Genomic DNA, 19,185 nt, shown 5'->3' on the forward strand with positions numbered 1-19,185 from the left:
TGAGTTCTTTATCTCTTCATTTGATGTTCTAGGGTTTCAGGATTGTTGATTCTCTGTTTGGCTTAGTTTTTCAGATCTTTGTTGTGGAGGGACGGCGTGGTGCTTCTGCCTAGACCGCCATCTTGCCGGAGTCCCAGTTATCATTTCTTATCACTGCTCTGTGAAATTCTAATTGACCCTGCAACTGTTTGTATAGAAATAATGCCTTCCCAGTAATGCTTCAGGTTAAAATCATAGAATTTTAATAAGGAATAGTAGATTAGAACCCATTTAACTTGGTATAACCAAAACTATGATCAGAAAGTTTACGTGATTTGCCCAGGTTCAAACAAGACAACCTGGCACATCCCAAAATGAAAACCTAATCCTATGACTCCTGGTAAGGAACTTCTCTACTCCTTTGGTTGTCTCGCTCATAGTTTAGTTTTTCAAACTTCACAGTTAATTATTGAAATAAGAACTTTTTTGCTCTGAAAATATAAGATTTTGCAATGACTATATTAAGAGTTTAGAAATGTCCTTCATGAGTTAGGTAAAATTCTTTGACACTAAAAAAATAAATAAAAGGCTTGCTGGCTCCATATGGGCCCTAAGGTAATGCATGACGGGACAGTGTTGATTTTTGGACAACTTTAACTCTTTGAACAAATAAGGTTGTGTTAGTCCACAATGTCTATAAAGAGACTTCTCTCCATTCGTTTAATCGGATTACTTTTTTTAATAAGATGAACTCTAATTTTGAGTATAATTAGGTTCCAGCCAAGACGATATGGAGGGGAAGCCACCAAAAATAATAAGGGGAAAGTTTTATTAATAGCAATAATAATAAAATAAATGAAAATGGATAATATTTTCAGTGCTTTAACCATGTGCAGGTTTTGTACTAAACCCTTTATAAAAATTGTCTCTTTTACTCCTAATAAGAATCTTATAAACACTATAATAATCCTTATTTTACAGATGAGAATGCCAAGAGCAGAAAAGTTATTGCTTTACTAGCTTAAGAACTTACAACTGGAGATGGGTCCAAAGCCAGAACTAAATCCAGAATCTATTTTCTTAACACTATGCAATGCTGTCTCTTTTCAGAAGAAAATGGATTAATTAATGTTCACAGTTCTAAAAAAAACAACGCACCTTTTAGAGCCTCTACTCTGAAAGGAACACTACTGATGATAATTAGGTATGAGGTTGAGTAGAGAATTACATTCCGAGCTGGAGGATTATACTTCTATCAGGATTTACACAGCTGGGGCAAGATGATTCTCCCTCCTTCTGTTTTAGCAATAAAATGTCTTCAGTGAAATGGGGATAAATCATATAAGTAAACATGCATATATAAAATATATAAAATTTAATCAAAGAAGGGAGGAGCATTTATTGTGGGCCTTTCTCTGGAATGCCACCATACCATACCATACTCAGATATGAAACACGCAAAGACAATTTTGTGTAGCAAATCACTTTTTTTAATGTTATCAAACATTCCCATTACCTATCAGGGATCATTTACCACTTCATTCTATTCTGATGTTTCACGTTTGCTGTTTTCTGAAATGTAAACATCACTGCTTGTATTTCTGCCTTTGAAGTGTTCATGACTTGCATAGGTCAGAATCTTCATGTAAATTAGAGTTAAGTCCAAACTGTGTTTCTTGCCTAAATATTTAAGCACATAAATAACCTGTAGCCATCTGGGCTGTCATTGTAAGCTATTTGACATTTATTGTTCTGAAGAAAAGAAAGGTCAGATGTATCAAGTCTGCAGTTGTGCCTCATGACATTTTTCTCCAACCAAATTCTTCCAAATTGTGGTATTGGGACTAGTACTATGAGAGAGAGAGGGAGAGGGAAACCTTTCCCTGTTGCATGTTTCCCACCTCAGCCGCCACAGTGGGATATTCGTATTTAGTAAACCTCAGTGTTTCCCCTCAGCTGCATTAGTCAAGCAGATGTGTGGGTTCAGGGGAGCTGGAGCATGAAGGGAAAGGTGGGATCTGTGGAATGGAAGGGGATGCATGGCTTCGTGATCTATTTAGCATGACCTTTTGGTCATACTTCATGGAACAGATTGAGACCATCTGGCCCCACTCCTGGGCTCTCCTTGCTTTGCCTCAGCCTGGTCCTCTGCACATTTGTCTTTTCCTCTCAGAGAAGGAAGTTGATTTTCTTCTCTCCAGTCACCCCTGCCTGTGGTTCTGCCCATTGCTACCTCCAGGCTGTAGTAACGTAAGTTTTTCCAGCTCAAGAGCCCCACTGTGCTCTGGGATGCTTAGGTCACATTGGCAGTATCTTGTCCTCCTTGGGGGGGCTACACCTTAAGAGGAGAGGATTTCAGGAGGAAAGAATTGAAAGCCACAGTTTGTGAAGAAGACTGACAGGGGGAGCTAGAGAGATTCATTTCCTTTGCAGCACTCATCATCACTTCTTCTTATACATTTTGTTGCTAATTTTCACATTTAGTGTGTCTCTTTCTTCAGTCTGTAAACTCCATGAGGTTAACACCCATGTCTATTTTGTTTATTGCTGTATCTGCAGCACCCAGCACCTAGCACGGTATCTGACATACTAAAGGTGCTCAATAACCATGTGTTGGATTAGCAATTGAAAAAAAAAGAAGAGGGAAGAAGAGAAAAAGAAGCAGGAGATGAAGGGCCATCTGGCTCCACTCCTAGGCATGTGGAATAACTGACTTCAAACATTTGAAGGACCCTCATATTGGAAAGAGGACAACGCTTGAATTCAGAATTTAGGGACAATAAAGCATCGAGATTATAGGTGTGGAGTTAAACAAGCTGGGATTCAAAAACCAGATTCTTCACCTACTAGCTATATAACCTTGGCAGGTTTCTTTATCTGTAATATGTCAATAATAATAAAATCAACCTTACTGTGTTATACCAAAAACCAAAAAAAATCCGTTGCCGTCGAATCAATTCTGACTCATAGCAACCCTATAGGACAGAGTAGAACTGTCCCATAGGGTTTCCAAGGAGCAGCTGATGGATTCAAACTGCCAACCTTTTAGTTAGTGGCCAAGTTCCTAACCACTGTGCCACTGTGTTATAGTGAGGATTAAATAAAGTAACCTTCATAAAACTATTACCATTAGTATTAAGTTACAGAGAAGTAGAATTCAACCAGTACTAAATATTTTCCCAGCAGATCGGTACAGGAAGCACAGAGCAGCCTTGTAAAACAGTGGTCTCCACCTCCCAGGAAATATTTTATAAGGTCTATATTAAGAAGAGATTCTTGAAGTGGATGGGGTCCTGAGTGCAATTGTATCTAAGACTGTATAAAAGCCTGCAATGCCGAGACTGAGTGGTTTCTCTACACAATTATTCTTTCTGAAAACTGAAACTTCCTTTTTCTTTAGCTTTTTCTCTCCTGATTTTCAACCTGAAGAAGTTTCATCTACCTTTAGTATGTATTTTCATTCTGCTGAGCCCTTTAACATCACTGAGATTTTATCCTCTTTCTTTTCTCTTCTTCCTTTCATAAATATACTCCTTGAATCACTACTTTAACACGTTTTACTTATATTTATTCAGTACCCGCTTTCAACCTCTTTCTACCTATGCCTGCTCTCCGTAATGCCACCTGGTGAATTGCTCTTGGCCACACAAAATAACTTTTCTACTCCATGTTTGAAACATCTGCCTCCCTTAGCTTCCATGACACCACATAATCCTGAGGCCTCTTCCTACTCGTCAGAAAGGTTTTTTTGTTTTGTTTTTTCTGGCAATGTCAGTGACTCCCTTCCACTGTCTAATTATGAGTTGTCCTAAAGCCTAGATGTGACCTTCCTTCCTCTCTCTTCTTCCTTAGGAAAGTCCATCTACTTTCAAGAATTAAACCACCAGGTCTATGTAAATAACTCCCACACCTATATCTTTAGCCTTGACCTCTTACCTATTCACACTCAGTCCAATATTTTTTTCATACCAGATAACCTGATCTTCAAGTGGATGCACACTATAATTATTACATTTCCTGAAGAATCTGCAGTCACTCTGCAGTCAACATGCATTTCCCTGACTCAAGAAATAATTTTCTGTCTTCAGTATCAAATCTAAATTCCAGATCCAACAAGCCACCCCTGACTCCAACCAGGGAATCTGACCTAGCGTCCCCCTCCTCCTATTACCCTTTAGACCTCTGGCCAGAGGTATACACACACACACACACACACACACACACACAAACGAGTATTTCTCTCTCTGTCTTCTCTCCCTCTCTCTAACCAGTTTTTCCTCCTCTGAGCATTTGTGCTCTTGTTCCAACTTGCAAGGGACAAACAACTTCCAAGTCAAATTGTTCGCAAATCATCTCTTTTCTAGAAGTTTTTCTTAACTCATTTCAATCTCAATTCCAAAAGGAAATCATCATTTTCAGCAGATATCCTTTGACCTGACTCCCTGTCAAAAGGCTATAAGCTTATTATTTTTAAAATCCCAGAGCTATAGTTTCTTGTCTCAGAGGAACTCCACCACTCCTATCACTAGATTTGGGGGCCTAAAAGTACAGAATGGACCTTTCCCTAATCATCACAGCAAGACTTGGCCTCTCCAAGCCTCCACGGAACCACTGTAACCACTTGCACCAATTATTCAGCATTTAAGCACTATTTTTTACCCTAGTTATTTATTAGCATGCTTCGTCTGCTATTTCTCCCCAACTATTCTGTGAACTCTTCCTAGGAGAAAGAGATTGTCTCCCTTTGAACTTGGTAAGTGCTCAGTAAAAGTACTGAACAAATAAATAAGCATTTTCTCAGGCAAAAGCCCTAACTTATAGATATCCATTAAAAATACTCCTTTGTCTAATTTCTTTTTGGTGGGCACCGTCCATAGGGATTTATATGGTGTATCAGGAGTCAATATGACTGCAATCTCAAAATTCATGATTATAGACTCCCATCCATGATGGAATAACTAGTACCAGCCTAACCCTCATGCCATAAAAGCGGTGAAACTAAGGTTTAAACCACACCCAATTGTCAGACTAAATGATAAAATGTTCAAATTTTCCAATAAACAATCTAAAATTACTCACTATACAAGGAATCAGAAAAATGTGACCAATTCTTAAGAGAAAAGATAATCAACAGATGTCAATAAGATAAGCCAGATGATAGACTTATCAGGCAAAGACTTTAAAGAAGCTATTATAACTATATTCCATGAGGTAAAAGTAAACACTCCAGAAAATGAATGGAGAAGTATAAGTTATCAGCAGAGAAATAGAAATTATTTTTTTAAAATGGAAAATTTAGAACTGGGAGATACAATATCTAAAATAAAAATTATAACAGAATGGAGACAACTGAGGAAAGAGTCAGTATACTTGAGAATAGATCATAGAAATTGTCTAATCTTCAGAACAGAGGAAAAAAATTGAAAAAAAATAACAGAGTCTTGGGAGCAGGTGGAACAATACAAAAGGTCTAACAATTGTGTCATTGGAGTTGCAGAGGAGAGGAGAAATATATTGCTGCAGAAAAAAGATATTTGAAGAATTAATGACTGAAAATTTCCAAATTTGATGAGAAATATAAACTTACATATTACAAAATTCAAGAATGTCAACAAACTGCAAACTGGATAAAGTCTAATAAAACCATGCATAGACACATCATACTTATTAAACTTCTGAAAGATAAAGAAAAAGAAAAATATCTTGAAAGCAGCTACATATAGGGGATGATGCTGATGATGGCAGATTGCTCCTCTGTCACTATAAACGGCAGAGAAACAACACTCTTAAAGTGGTGAAAGAAAAAAACTGTCAGCCCGGAATTCTATACCCAGTAAATATATCCTTCAGAAATGAAGGTGAATCTATGATTTCAAATGGTCAACAAACACTCTAAAGCGTAGATGAGAAGAAAGGGAAACTAGGTTATTGGAAATGAAACAACTAGAATGGAAATAATGAGAATGGTAACACAATGTGAAGATTGCTACCAATATCACTGAGCAATATGTGCAGAAAATGTTGAATGGGAAAATATTTTGCTATGCACACTTTCACCAGAATATAATAAAATATTTTTTAAAAAAGAGTTCTCAAGATTATGGTCATATGTGTGTTCACATAAACATGCACACACTTGCACACAAATATACCCTAATACAAAGGATCTACATAAGTATATTTTAAGCATAGCACATATTCAGGAAAGAAGCACACCAAGATTTTGAAAATGGTCACCACTGAAAGATGCAACTAGAAGGGATATGTGGTATGTGCTGATAGTCATTGTCTATACTTTAGACTTCTGTATTATTAAAATAAAAATAGAATAAATTAGGGTCACATAACAATGTATGCATAAATTTTTGTATGGGAGACTAACTTGAAATGTAAACTTCATTTAAAACAAAAATGTAAAAAAAAAAAAGAAATGAAGGTGAAATAAGGACATTCTGTCAGTTTTCTTCAGAATGATGAAGAAAAACTGAGAGAATGTGTTGCCAACAGAGCTGTTCTAAAAGAAATGCAAAAAGAAATTCTTCAGGTTGAAAGAAAATAATAAAATAGGGAATAATGGAACTTCAGGAAAGAAGGAAGACCAAGAGAAATGGCATATATCTAAGTAAATACAAAGGACTAATAAATTATTTCAAATATGTATTACTTCTGAGCACGAAAAATAAATATAAATCTGTCTGGTATGGTTTTCAATTATGTAGCTATGATATGACAACTATAACACAGAGCAGGGAGGATAAAGGAATCTCTATGGTTGTAAGGCTTCTATATTTTATTTGAAGTGGTAAAATATTAACTCTACATAGACTGAAAGGTCAGGTGTATATATAAAGAGATACAGACAAAAAAAACAATAGATAAATTAAAACTAAAATACTAACACATATTCAAATAATATGTTTACTCAGCCTCAAAGAGAAATGAAGTCCTGATGCATGCCACAACATGGCTGAACCTTGAAAACCTCATGCTGAGCGAAATAAGTCAGTCACAAAAGAACAAATACTATATGGTCTCACTTACAAGAAATAAGCAAATACACAGAAAACAAAAATTATTAGTGATTGTCAAGCATAGGATAGATGAGGAAAAGGGGAAGTTTTTGCTTTTGCTTAGAGGGCGTTGAGTTTATGTTAATGGTGGTGGAATGATTTGGAAAAGGAGAGAACGGTTGAACAACTTGAAGAATGTAGACAATGTCACTAATTTGTATATGTAGAAATTGTTGAGATGGCATATGTTTTGCTATGTATATTTTCACTGTAATTAAAAAAAAAAAAAATGACTGCAGCCTTGCTGATATCTGACTGCTATCTCATGAGAGACTCCAAGCAAAAATTACCCAGCCAAGCTATTCCCAAATTCTTAACTCATAGAAACCATGAAAGATAACAAATTATCATTGTATTAAGGGTCACTAAGTATTAGGGTGATTTTTATGGAATATTAGATAACCAATATAAAAGAAATTGAAATTAAAACCACATGTTGAAAATTTCAAGTACTCTCAAGAATGTGCAGCAAGGAGAACTCTCATATATTACTGGTGGGAATGTAAAATGCTACAACTACTTTGAAAATCACTTTGGCAGTTTCTTACAAAGTTAAACATACATTTACTATTATGACTTAAATTTTCCATAGTATATTTAAGACAATTGGCAACATATGTCCACATAATAACTTGTACACAAAATATTCATAACAGCTACATTTATAAGAATCCCAAACTGGAAACTACCCAAATATCCATCACCAGATGAATGGATAAACAAATCATGGTATATTCATACAATGGAAATACTATTCAGTAATAAAGAGAAACTACTGATACATATAAAAACAAAATAAATCTCATAAGTAATATTTTAAGTGAAAGAAGCTAGACACAAAAGAGAAGATCTTGTTTGATTCTATTTATATGAATCTCTAGAACAGACAAAACTAATCTATTGGAATAGAAATCAAATCAGAAGTTGCCTGGGGCAGGAACTGCAGGGGTTCGTTACAAAAGGTCTTGAAGGATTTTTGGAGGTTGACAGAAATGTACTATATCCTAACTCGGGTGGTGGTTACACAGGTGTATACATTTATCAAAGTGAATCAAACTGTACACTTAAAATGGGCCTATTTCACTGTATGTGAATTATACTTCAATAAAGTCAGAAAAAAAAAAAGCAATCATATAATGTTGGCCATAGATTCAGAGTACAGATTTTGACACCAGGTCAGAATCCTGCCAGGCCAAGAATAATCAATTTTGTCCTTTTTCTTGAAATCAGGGGATAGACTGGATGACTCCTGAGTACCCTCTACAGAAGGGGTGGGAATTCCTTGACCACTTCTTAATTTGGCCTGTATCAGAATGAAGGATGAGGAGAGCCACCAAGATGTACAGCTCCTACATATGGCCATGGTCATGGAAGACAGCACAGCATTCCACAGCAACTCAGATAAGGCCAAGACGGCCCCCCAAACCCTTAAATCTTTCTGATTTCTCTCTCTCTCTCCCCCTCTCTCCCTCTCTCTCCCCCTCTCTCCCTCCCTCCACAACTCCCCCACTGCCTCATTCTCTTTCTCTCATTGTTGAACAATTCTATTGTTTATATCTCATATAATGCTCATAATGACTCTCATATTTTTCTGTGTCTATGCATCTCAGTGTCCAGCAGATAATTCCTTCTTTCTGTTTTCCTGGGTTGCTTCTTCTTGCACATTCCCCTCTCAGTTTCTCCATTCACATCTCTGTCATCTCAGTCATTTCTGCCCCCCCCTTATCTAAATATGTTTCTGTTTTTTTGTATAAACATAACTTCATTTACTTATCAATTTTCCTGTTTTGTTTTTTTTTTCTGTATCAAGGAGTTGAGTTTATGGGAAATCAAAAATGGAAGAATCTATGGTTGTGTTTCTGTCCATCTTTTTCTGCCCGCCTTTACACTTTATTCTCTCCCTTTTAACTGAGCTGAATATGTCTTTTTTAATTTAATTGATTCATTGAATAGTTCATTTTCTTTTTTAATTTTTAAAACTGAATATAAGAAATATTTGTGTTTTTATTAAAAATGAAAAGTTAAGTTAAATTTAATGTACATGATACTTGGTTGTTACAGTCTGTTGGTTAATGACTTCACTTGTAAAATAACCCCTTCCCTGTTCCAGGGAGAGTTTTTGAAGCATATTCTGGCCACCAATGGAAAAAATATAATCAAGAGCTGGGAAGAAAAACTAACATTTACTGAACACCAACTATGTGGCAGGGCCTACTGTATGCATTTTCCCATTTAATTCTCACAATAACCCTTGGAGTTGGGATTATTTTTCTCACTTTACAAATAAGAAAACTGAAGCCAGAAAGAAAAAAATAAATAGCCTCAGGCCAGTAAATGGTAGAACTGTGCTTTAACCCCAGATCTGTGACTTATTCTATCCATTATTTGGAACAGATTCTTCTATTTTTGATTTCCCATAAACTCAACTCCTTGATAGAGGAAAAAAACAGAAAAATTGATAAATAAATAAGTTATGTTCATACAAAAAGAACACAACACAGCAATTTTAAAAAGATAGAAAGAGAAATATTGCTGGAACACACAACAACATTGATAACTCTCACAGAAATCAGGTTGAGTAAAAGAATTCCAACACGAATACACATGGTATGATTCCATCTATATGAAATTCAAGAATAGGAAAACCTAATCGATGACATGGAAATGCGAAGAATGGTTATCTTAGGCTAGGAGTTGGGTGGGGGTGGATACAGGCTAGAAAGAAGCAGGAGGGAACATTCTAGGGTGCTAGAAAGGTTCTGTATCTTTATCTTGGTGGTGATTATATGAATTTTACTTGTGTAAATTATCATCGAGCTGTACAACAGATTAATGTGCTCAATGCATTTTATTGTATTTGTCTTCCTTCGATTTAAAACAACCATTTTCTGTTGTTAAAATGAATATTCCTGTGTCCCACTACCAGAGATCTTTTTGCAGCAAGTTCTGGAGTTGGGTAAGACTATTTCAATGCAAAGACCTCATTTTGAGAAACCCTGGGGAGGGGTCACACAGTACCTTTTCAGTGCTGTTGGGTCAAGGTAAGGCCTGCCTCAAAATCTGGGACTGTACCGCTGGTCCTAACACTGTGAATAGATGAAGCAGAATCCCAGCATGTTTATTATCTTGTGGATTCATTTTGTCCTGCCTTATGTATTCATTTCTGAATAATTCAGACTGGAGCTTTCCACATAGGTTATCTCATATAATGTTCATAACAACTCCATGAAGTCACCAAGACAGGTCTATACTATCTCCTTTAGGAACAAAGGCCCAGAGTCTCAGTGAGTTTAAGGGAGCCCAAGGCTTCAAAGCTAATAAAAAGCAAACACCAGAATAGAATCTAAGTCTTCTAGCTCCTAATCTACTATTCCTTCCACCACAGAATACTTACTTTAATTTTCTGTCCATATCTACACTCATTAGCCCATATTTCAATGAAAAATCAATAGAAGTTAAATAGAAAGAAAAGAAAAACTATTCAATGGTTTAAATTTGCCTGTTTACTTCCTTTGACTAATTTCCTAATTTCTTTTAAGTCTGCCCAGGTTTTCTTTGTCCTCTGAGCTCATGATTTTTTCATACCTCCCTTTTAGCCTTTCTCTTACTCCAGGGAAGAGCTGCCTACCTCTCCATGTACCTGATGTTACTTAGCCAGAAATATAAGGAACAAAGACTTAGTTAACCAAGTGGTTGGTATATCTATCCCCAAGGGAGCTCTCCTCCTGCCCTATTCTGAGGCCTCCCACTTTCTGGAATGCCTACATTATATCACCAAGTGAACCTGATGGAATTTCCCTGGGGAGAGACCCAAGCTCAAAACAGCCAAGCTAGAAAGTCCATCACAAAATTTACAGAAAAAAAAAAAAAAAAAGTTCTTCCTAGAAATCCAGCTCACCAAATAGGATACTGGGATCCCTCCCACTATGTCCCTCCCTCACCACCAGGACAACACTCTTTTATTGTCTCCCTGCTCACAACTTGGCTTGTGTGAAAGAACCCAGGTCATCAGTAGGTTAAGAAACATTGACCTCACCCTAGACCGGAGGACAGCACAATGGTTCTAGGGAAGAAGGCAACCATTGGACTCTTGGATAGCTTTATTCTCAACTCTCTACTTGTGACCCCTGTACCTACAACCATCCTCCAACACTCCCTATATTTCATCCTCTCCCAAGCAGGGTTGATAATCATGTGCAGCCTTTGAAAGTAATGACTCAGCAATAGTTCATAAAAACCACTACCTACAAAATGCTGTGTGGATGCTTAACAGCCTCTTTTAGGTTGAGGCATTTTCCTGAGGCAGCTTCTTACTCAAGTCCCTGGGTTACATGTCTCCATGGAATCTCAAAGCTGTAGCTGCTGTTAATGGGCTCATACCAATTACCCAGTTGGTACTTTCTATTTCTCTCCATGCCCTCCATTGACAATGACTAGTGAAGACTGGAAACGTAAGGGAAGAGCACAGCTTCAGCTAATTACAATAAAACAGTTACTAGAGGCCAGTAGACCAGCACCTCTCTGGGCATGGAGGGACTTGAATTGGACAGATGTCATGGATTGAATTTTGCCCCCAAAAATATCTGTCAACTTGGCTACGTCATAATTCCCGGTATTGTGTGATTGTCCACCATTTTGTCATCTGATGTGATTTTCCTGTGTGTGGTAAATCCTATCTCTACGATGTTAGTGAGATGGGATTAGTGGCAGTTATGTAGACTCAATCTACAAGATTAATCTACAGTTTCAGCAAATCTCTTTTGAGATATAAAAGAGAGAAGTGAGCAAAGAGACAGGGGGACCTTATATCACCAAGAAAGCAGTGCCAGGAGCAGAGCACATCCTTTGAACCTGGGGTTCCTGCACAGAGAAGCACCTAGTCCAGGAGAAGATTGATGACAAGGACCTCCTTCTACAGCCGACAGACAGAGAAAGCCTTCGCCTGGAGCTGGCACCCTGAATTTGTACCTCTAGCCTCCTAGACCGTGAGAGAATAAAATTCTCTTTGTTAAAGCCATCTACTTGTGGTATTTCTGTTATAACAGTGCTAGATGACTAAGACAACAGATAACTCTCAGTTAAGGAAGATCCACCATCTGAAAACTACTCTTCTATAATGCTTCTATCTCATTCTTCCCCAGTATTAGCTTTCACACTTTCGTAAAGTCAAGGTTTGGCTTCTTTCTGTAGGAAAAAAAAAAATTGGATTGTGAGTATGGTGTTTGAATCTTTGGACTGAATACAAGATCAAAAGACCTACAAGAGAATACTAGTTGATAGAAATGAAGTAAATACCACACCTCAATCCTCCTTCTCATCCACATTTCTGGGAAAGACAGGCCTCCTATTGTATGACAATAGAAACTACGACCCTGGTCACACTCATCATTTCCATTGATCAACCTATCATCTCTTGGAAGTTAGAAGTTAGCTGCATGAGGAACCCACAGTATTCTAATTGCTGCTGTAAGGGTTAATGCATATGGACACATATATGGACTGCGTGACTCCTTATGGCACCATTCACATAGACTAAAATGTATATGGAACCCTTGGAGTTGTAGACTATATAACCTGCTTAACCATGCCCAGAGATCTTGGATATTGCTGCTGCTAGAAAAACACATAATGGTTCATATTAATGGAACACTTTATTATGTGTCATGCAGTAGATTCAGCATTTAATCTTCATAATAACACCCTGAAATAGAAATTATTACTATCTCCATTTTTCTCATGATGAATCTGGGCCTCAAAGATGTTCGGAACTTTTCCAAGGCCATGGCTACTGCTCACCAAATATTTGTTGGATGGCCTTTTGACAAAGATAATGTGAAGTTTGTATCTATTTAAAAGCTGGTTGGTTGTAATCTGCACCTTGAAATGATTCCCTTAGTGGAAAGAGCCGTAATTTGAAGGCGAGGAGAACTGCAGTCCTAGTCAGTACCTACGACAGCATCTGGCATCTCTTAACCTCTCAATACATAAATGAAAGTTTCTAGGTTATCAAACATCTGGATTCCAGTTAATCCATCTGTAAAATAAATCAAACACTTCACTGCTTACTTACTGTATAGTACTGATAAAAATAATAAATGTGAGAGTGCTTTATAAATTGTAAAGTCCCATACAACTGTAATAGAACACTAATAATGGTTATAAAGGCAAAATGTCCTTTACAAGTCAGACTGGGCAAATTCCTATGAAGTGAGGTTATCTGGCAGTAATCCTAAGGACAGCAGGGCATCTCAGCTTCTGCAGACCCACCACTCACTCTCTTCTCTTCCCACCCACAGTACAGTCCCTCCTAACCTTCAGCAGACCGATTTTTTTATGGAGACATTTATTTTCATTAATGGTAATGCTCTCCTTCCATACTGAACACCACACACCCAAACCCCACTTGGATCTTATTTTTCTTCTGTAAATTTGTGAAATGTTCAATTGGATGTGAATGAAGTTCTTCTTTCAAATATCAGTATCCATTCTCATCATTTCAAAGTGTTTTCAGGCAGGCAGCAGGTGTCTGTCAAATCTAGAATTAATCAATCTAGAACTTACCCCATGATTCAATGCTACACATGCCTATAGATGTGTCTTAGATGTGTAATGCTCTGGTAAGTTTGCCTCCCCATTGGATATACAAAGACATAAAGCAACCCAGAGAAATATTATGTGTTTAATAAAAGTATTTGGGTGGGTGGGGGAGAGAAAACATAGTAATTTCAAAATTTTTTTTTCACTAACAATCTTCTTGTAAGCTCTTCCCACCACCTTCAAAGATAATACGCAGATCTTTTCTTTTCCCCTGGAAACATCAATGCCCAAAGCCTCTCAGGAATTATATCTCAAAAGATCCTGATTCCTGCTGTCATTCCCCATCCCAGCTCTTCTGTCAGTTGTATCTTCTCAACATTTGAAAACACATAACTGATTAATTATGAATGTAGTGGCTTGTCTGACCCACATCTCACCTTACTCCCTGCTCCCTTGGAATTCCTTTCCATAGTCAGAGGAATATCAATTTCTGAAAATAAGAAGGTTTTCCTGATATCCAACCTAAAGTTTCCTTCTGCAAGTCTCATCCTATTACTTCCATGGGCCACACTAAATAACCCCTCTCCTTCACTGCCACTCTCCCTCTTGAGAGATTTGTAGATTGTTACCATGGCTTTCTCTCCATCACCACTTAGCCCAGCCATATACATTTAATTATTTTCATCTTTCATCATAAATCAGTCCCTTCAACTCTTAAATCAGCTTTCTCTTCTTCTTTGGACTAGTTCCAACTCTCCCAATTCACCTCCAATAACTGATATCCCTCCTGGGAGCTCCAATTTCCCTCTGTCTTCCCTTGCTCTCCCTGCTCTCTCCAGAAATGAAATGAGAAGGGACTGACAGATATGTGAGGTCAAGGGTCAGGTGTACTGCATTGCATACATCTATTCTAAATAGCTCAGGCTTCTGTATAGTACACGTAAAGCCCAAAGCCATATATCCCTCTTCTTGGAGCAGAGAAGGGGCATGCTTACAAGCAAAGAGGCCTTCCTATCCCACAGTTCATCATCCTCCAGACCTGTGCCTGGGGGATAGGAGAAGTAAGATCTCAAAACACCTTCAAAATGGAGTACAAACTGGAGATGTAGGCAATGTGCTAACCTCAAGACAGATGTATTTCTTGTGATTTGAGCAGTCCAAGGAGGGTGTATCTCCATTCGTTCAGCCCTAGAAACTGCCTCTCTCTACCTCTTCACCATGAATGGATACTTTGGGGAACTGCCTCAGACTTTGACACACTGATCCCATTTATGAATTCAAAGCAACTCACAAAGAAAAATCATTAGCATGTCATGTATTATAATGCCTCTTAGGCATCCTTTTGTCCTCTCAGAGAGCCCAAACCACATGCAATACAAAGGTACTGATCTGTCCTAACCAAGGGCTTTTCATTTTTACCACATCCCTAGTCATGGTCCTGCTCAGGTTTAGGAAGTTATCTTCAGCCTTCCCCGGGCTCCTCACCACAAGGGATGGCAGAAAAACTATCTCTTCCACTCCCCTCCCTACAAATAGCCCCATCAGCATGATCATGCACTTCTATGCCAGACCACCAGTAAATTGGGCAGAAACAGGGGAAAATGAGCTACATTGTGCTCACCTTCCCTTTGTATAACTGAAGATCCCATGTCACAGAAGAGTTAAATATCTTTTCTATAAATCAGGGCCTATATAAAGAGAATAAATCCATTTTCCTAAACATGATAAATAGAAAAATCAATCCAACTGGCAAGACCTAAGCTTGAATTTTCGTATAAGAAAATTAATAGGATCACAATGATATATGTTTCCTGAAACAAGAAACATGATACAACAGGGTGTGGCCACTTTATGGGGAAGTCTGCAGTGAAGACAATATCTGGATAAGGTTGGGGTGGTGGTGGTAAGGCAATAGACCAGTCTTGCATGGCCAGCTGCCTAACTGCAGACAGCATATGTCCTCAGAGACAGGGAAGTCCAGCCTGTTCCAAGTGTGATCACCACAAGACCCAAAGTGCTTTTCAGTAAGCTGCTTGTCTCTCTAGAGGTCATGGGGAGCTCATCTAGTTACACTTAGTGTCTTATTTCATCTCATCAAATAATTTGATCCCAATCCTGTTGAAAAACACTTCGCCAAAATTTCCAGCCTTTCAATGGCAGAATCCTGGCTCTTTCTGCAACCAGCCTTGCTAGATGTGTCGAATGATGTGCAAGGGCTTGGTCCAGCTGCCAAATAAACTGTGCTGCTGAGGGAGGGCTTGGGATGATCACAATGCTTCCCTACTGCCAGTAGCAGAGCAGCTCTTGGAGTGCACTCCTTCCTACATGAAACTCCCCCACTCAGCTGCTCCAACTCCTAATCTAAGACTTGACTGGAGTATATTCTTCAAATGCATTAAGTGTGTGACTCTTCAGAGACACCCTCTGATAGCTTCATGCAGAGCCTGCCTGTTTATTGTAAGCAAGTTTGGAGTTGCAGAAAGAGCCCCTTTTGCCTTTCACCAGCATCTGGCCACAGTTGATATAGGCTGCTGGGGCCTTTGGTCATTTAACAAGAGGTGATGGGGAAGTTCCAGAGATACTCATAGACATGATAGTGGAAGGAAATCTATATTTTCAGATAAGTAATTTTTATACCCATTACAAAAACACTGGGCACTAAAAGAGAACATTGTATTATAAACCATGGCAGCCACAATGACATTAAAGCCTAGCTGTTCTTTACCAAGCTATCTTTGGTAAGACAAAAGTATTGGTCTCCCATCTCAATCCATAAAGGAACTATCGAACTCATTAGACCTTGTTTCTTACTATGGACTACATAAATTCCAGCACTGGACACCAAAGTGTTTAGGTGCGAATGTCATTAATGCTAATGGTGAAATATGCATCCATACTGTTTTCCTTAGAGACCACATGCCACTATGTTTTCTGTGCAATGACTGTGAAACCTCAGCTTCTGAATATCCCTGCTGCACCAGAGCACTGGGTGTGGGGGTGGGTGGAGTCTGTTTGTGAGTCAGGACAAGCATGTGAGATACTTGTAGCTCTACAATGGGCCTTTTTTAATGGTAGAAAAGAAACTGGGTTTGCTCAATGCAATTAGTGCAGGCTTTTAAAAGCCATGATTTCTCTTTTTTGCTTTTCTCATTCATTTACATTGTATAATTTTATTCACAAGTCCTTCCCCAGTGATCTTACGAGAGAAACATCCATTCAAAACCACCTGATTTTTCCAGTCAAAGGATACTCTGGGAAGAGTTAGAAGTAAGTGCTTGCACCAACTCCCCCAGCTCCATAAGCATGGGAAGAAAATGAGGGAATAATGAAACAGAAACCTCATTTCAGGAGTCTTCAGCAGAGAGATCTGCAGTGAAACAGGCCTGCCAGAGACTGTCATCGAGAGCTGCCGCTGCAGATGTTTAAGCTGAGAATATGAAGGAAAAGAGGAAGGCAGGGAAAGAAAGTCTGGAGAAAATAACTATTGCCTCTCCCTGGTCCACATAACTCTCCCAAAGCAAGACAATCTTGGCAACTTTCCTCTGTCTCTGCACATCTCCCCCTTGTCCCAACCCCTTAGTTCCTCTGAGGCTCTCCCAATGACATCTGAGAGAAACAACAAGAGTTTAAGAGCAGACAGTAGGCAGGGGAGTGGGACAATGAATTAATAAAGAAAAGGTAACCCTTGGGAAAGCCAACATTTGGGGGGACAGTTGGGCAGGATTCAATAATATGGCCAGGAATTCTGTATTCTCTGAGAAAGTGTACTGCATTCCCAAAATCTGTGGTGGCAGGAAGGGGAACAAAGGGGAAGGAAGAAGGGCAATAGTTTTGAGATAAAGAGCTAAGCTTGGAACCCAGAACTAATAGGAGTATGTCAACCGTCCCAGGGGCCCAAGAGGAAGGGCATCCAATTTTGGCTCTGACCATGTGCAAGTCAGTAGAATGAGGCATTCTTCCAAGAGCAAGAAACTTTTCTTCCAACTTGGTTTCTAAAGAGAAAGGAAGGCCTTTGGGAAGTGACGACGTTCAGAGAGAAAATAAGAAAATATGGTGGAACTGGGGAAAGATGTTTGTGGAAGGAGGAAAGAGTGTTGAGAACCAAAGGCTAGGATTTTGGAAAGGGCGATTAGTTAATAGTAATTGCAAATAGATGTGACTAAAAAGCCAAATCCCAGCATGCTCAAGCGGGGGCAGCTCACCGGTCCAGATGATCTGAAAGAGAAGGCGGGGCTGGGAGGCGCGGATCGCCGCGGACAGTCTTCCTTCTCTGCCCACTTCCGACGCCTTCTTCTCGGGCATCAGGCGGATCCGCAGCCGCCCTTCGCCGTGGAGAAACCACCAGCTGAACAGCTCGCTGAGGTTGAACTGGAGCAATCCCGCAGCCGCCTCCTCTGGAAGCCCCACGCAGCCCTCAATAATTGCCTCCTCGCCCAGCTCTAGCACCAGCTGCTTGGCGCGCCGGAGCTTACGCACCGAGCCGCCCTTCAGCACCCTGGACAGTGTCCGGGCCGGGGCTGGGGAGCTGGAGCCTGTGGTCCAGGAGACCCCGGGCTGCCGCCCCAGAAGCCTAAGTAGAGGGGCACAGTCTAGAGCCAGCGAGCCGCGCGCCTCAGGCCGTCCAGCCCTCAATTCTGAGGGGAAAGACGGAGGCAGCAGCAGGTCTCGGGCGTACACGCAGAAAAGCGAGGGCACAACGAAGTCCACAGACAGGCTCTTCCTCTGCAGGCGAGAGTAGCTGAGCGGCTCCCGGGGCTGCAGTGGCAGCCCGCCGGCGGCGAGTGAGCCCGCGCGCTGGCTAGTCCCGGACCCTGAGCTGGAGGCGGCCGCTAACAGCAGCTGCAGCGGCAAGAGCAGCCACAGGAGCCCAATGCCTCCCATCGCGGCAGAAGAGAGTTGTTTGTATTTGTCTCCCGACTCTCCACGGCCCAGACTCGTTCTTCACTTCCTCCCAAGTGGGAAGGGGCTCAGAACGGTCCTTGGTCCTGAACGGCTTCTTCCACCTGATCTCTGAGGGACTGGGGTGCACTCGACCCTCTCACTTTTCCCCAACTCCAAGGATGCGCCAGGAATCGGAGGGGAACGGGGCTGGCAGCTCAGAGGGGGTTCCAGAGACCATGAAGCGCGCTGAGCTCAGCAACTGGGACTCTATGCCGCGCCCCCGTCTGTCGCTCGCTGCGCTCCAGAATGAGAGAAACTACTAAGGTTGAAGGAAGGCGGCAACTGGGTACCGTACTCTCCTGCCCCCCGCGGCCGGAACTGGGGTCTGTCCTCTCTCTTGCTGGCTTCTAATCCTCCGCAACTTTCCGGACTGAGAAGGGGAATCGAGGGCAAAGCTGCCTTCTAGCTCACCCTCATCCGACCTTCCGCAGCAGTAAGCCTTCGGACTGCACGGCCCACTGAACTTCTGGACTTGAATGGGAGCCCTAGCACTGCGGGGCCGAGGATCGGGTCGCGGCCGCGCAAGTTTGCAGCGTCCTTGCTCTTGGCTCCTCGGAGTTCGCACCTAGGCGGCCCCGGCGGCAGCAACCGAGTGCAAGCATTCAACCCAAGGGAGCTCGAAATCTTGCTGCCCCCTCCTCACCCATCGTCAGTCCCC

At 40.3% G+C, this 19,185-nt stretch overlaps 1 protein-coding gene across 1 annotated transcript in view; it reads right to left on the reverse strand.

Annotated features, from left to right (window-relative positions):
- ALK (ALK receptor tyrosine kinase) overlaps positions 1-18,907 on the reverse strand; it is a 1,033,821-nt gene extending 1,014,914 nt beyond the window's left edge. Inside the window, exon 1 of the mRNA XM_004377648.3 lies at positions 17,789-18,907. Coding sequence (XP_004377705.1) covers positions 17,789-18,467 — 679 coding nt within the window. The 5' untranslated portion in view covers positions 18,468-18,907. The remainder of the gene's footprint in view (positions 1-17,788) is intronic.
- Positions 18,908-19,185: the final 278 nt, after the last annotated feature.

This window comes from Trichechus manatus, unplaced genomic scaffold, assembly GCF_000243295.1.
Source record: "Trichechus manatus latirostris isolate Lorelei unplaced genomic scaffold, TriManLat1.0 scaffold00052, whole genome shotgun sequence".
In the NCBI taxonomy this organism is placed as follows: Eukaryota; Metazoa; Chordata; class Mammalia; order Sirenia; family Trichechidae; genus Trichechus; species Trichechus manatus.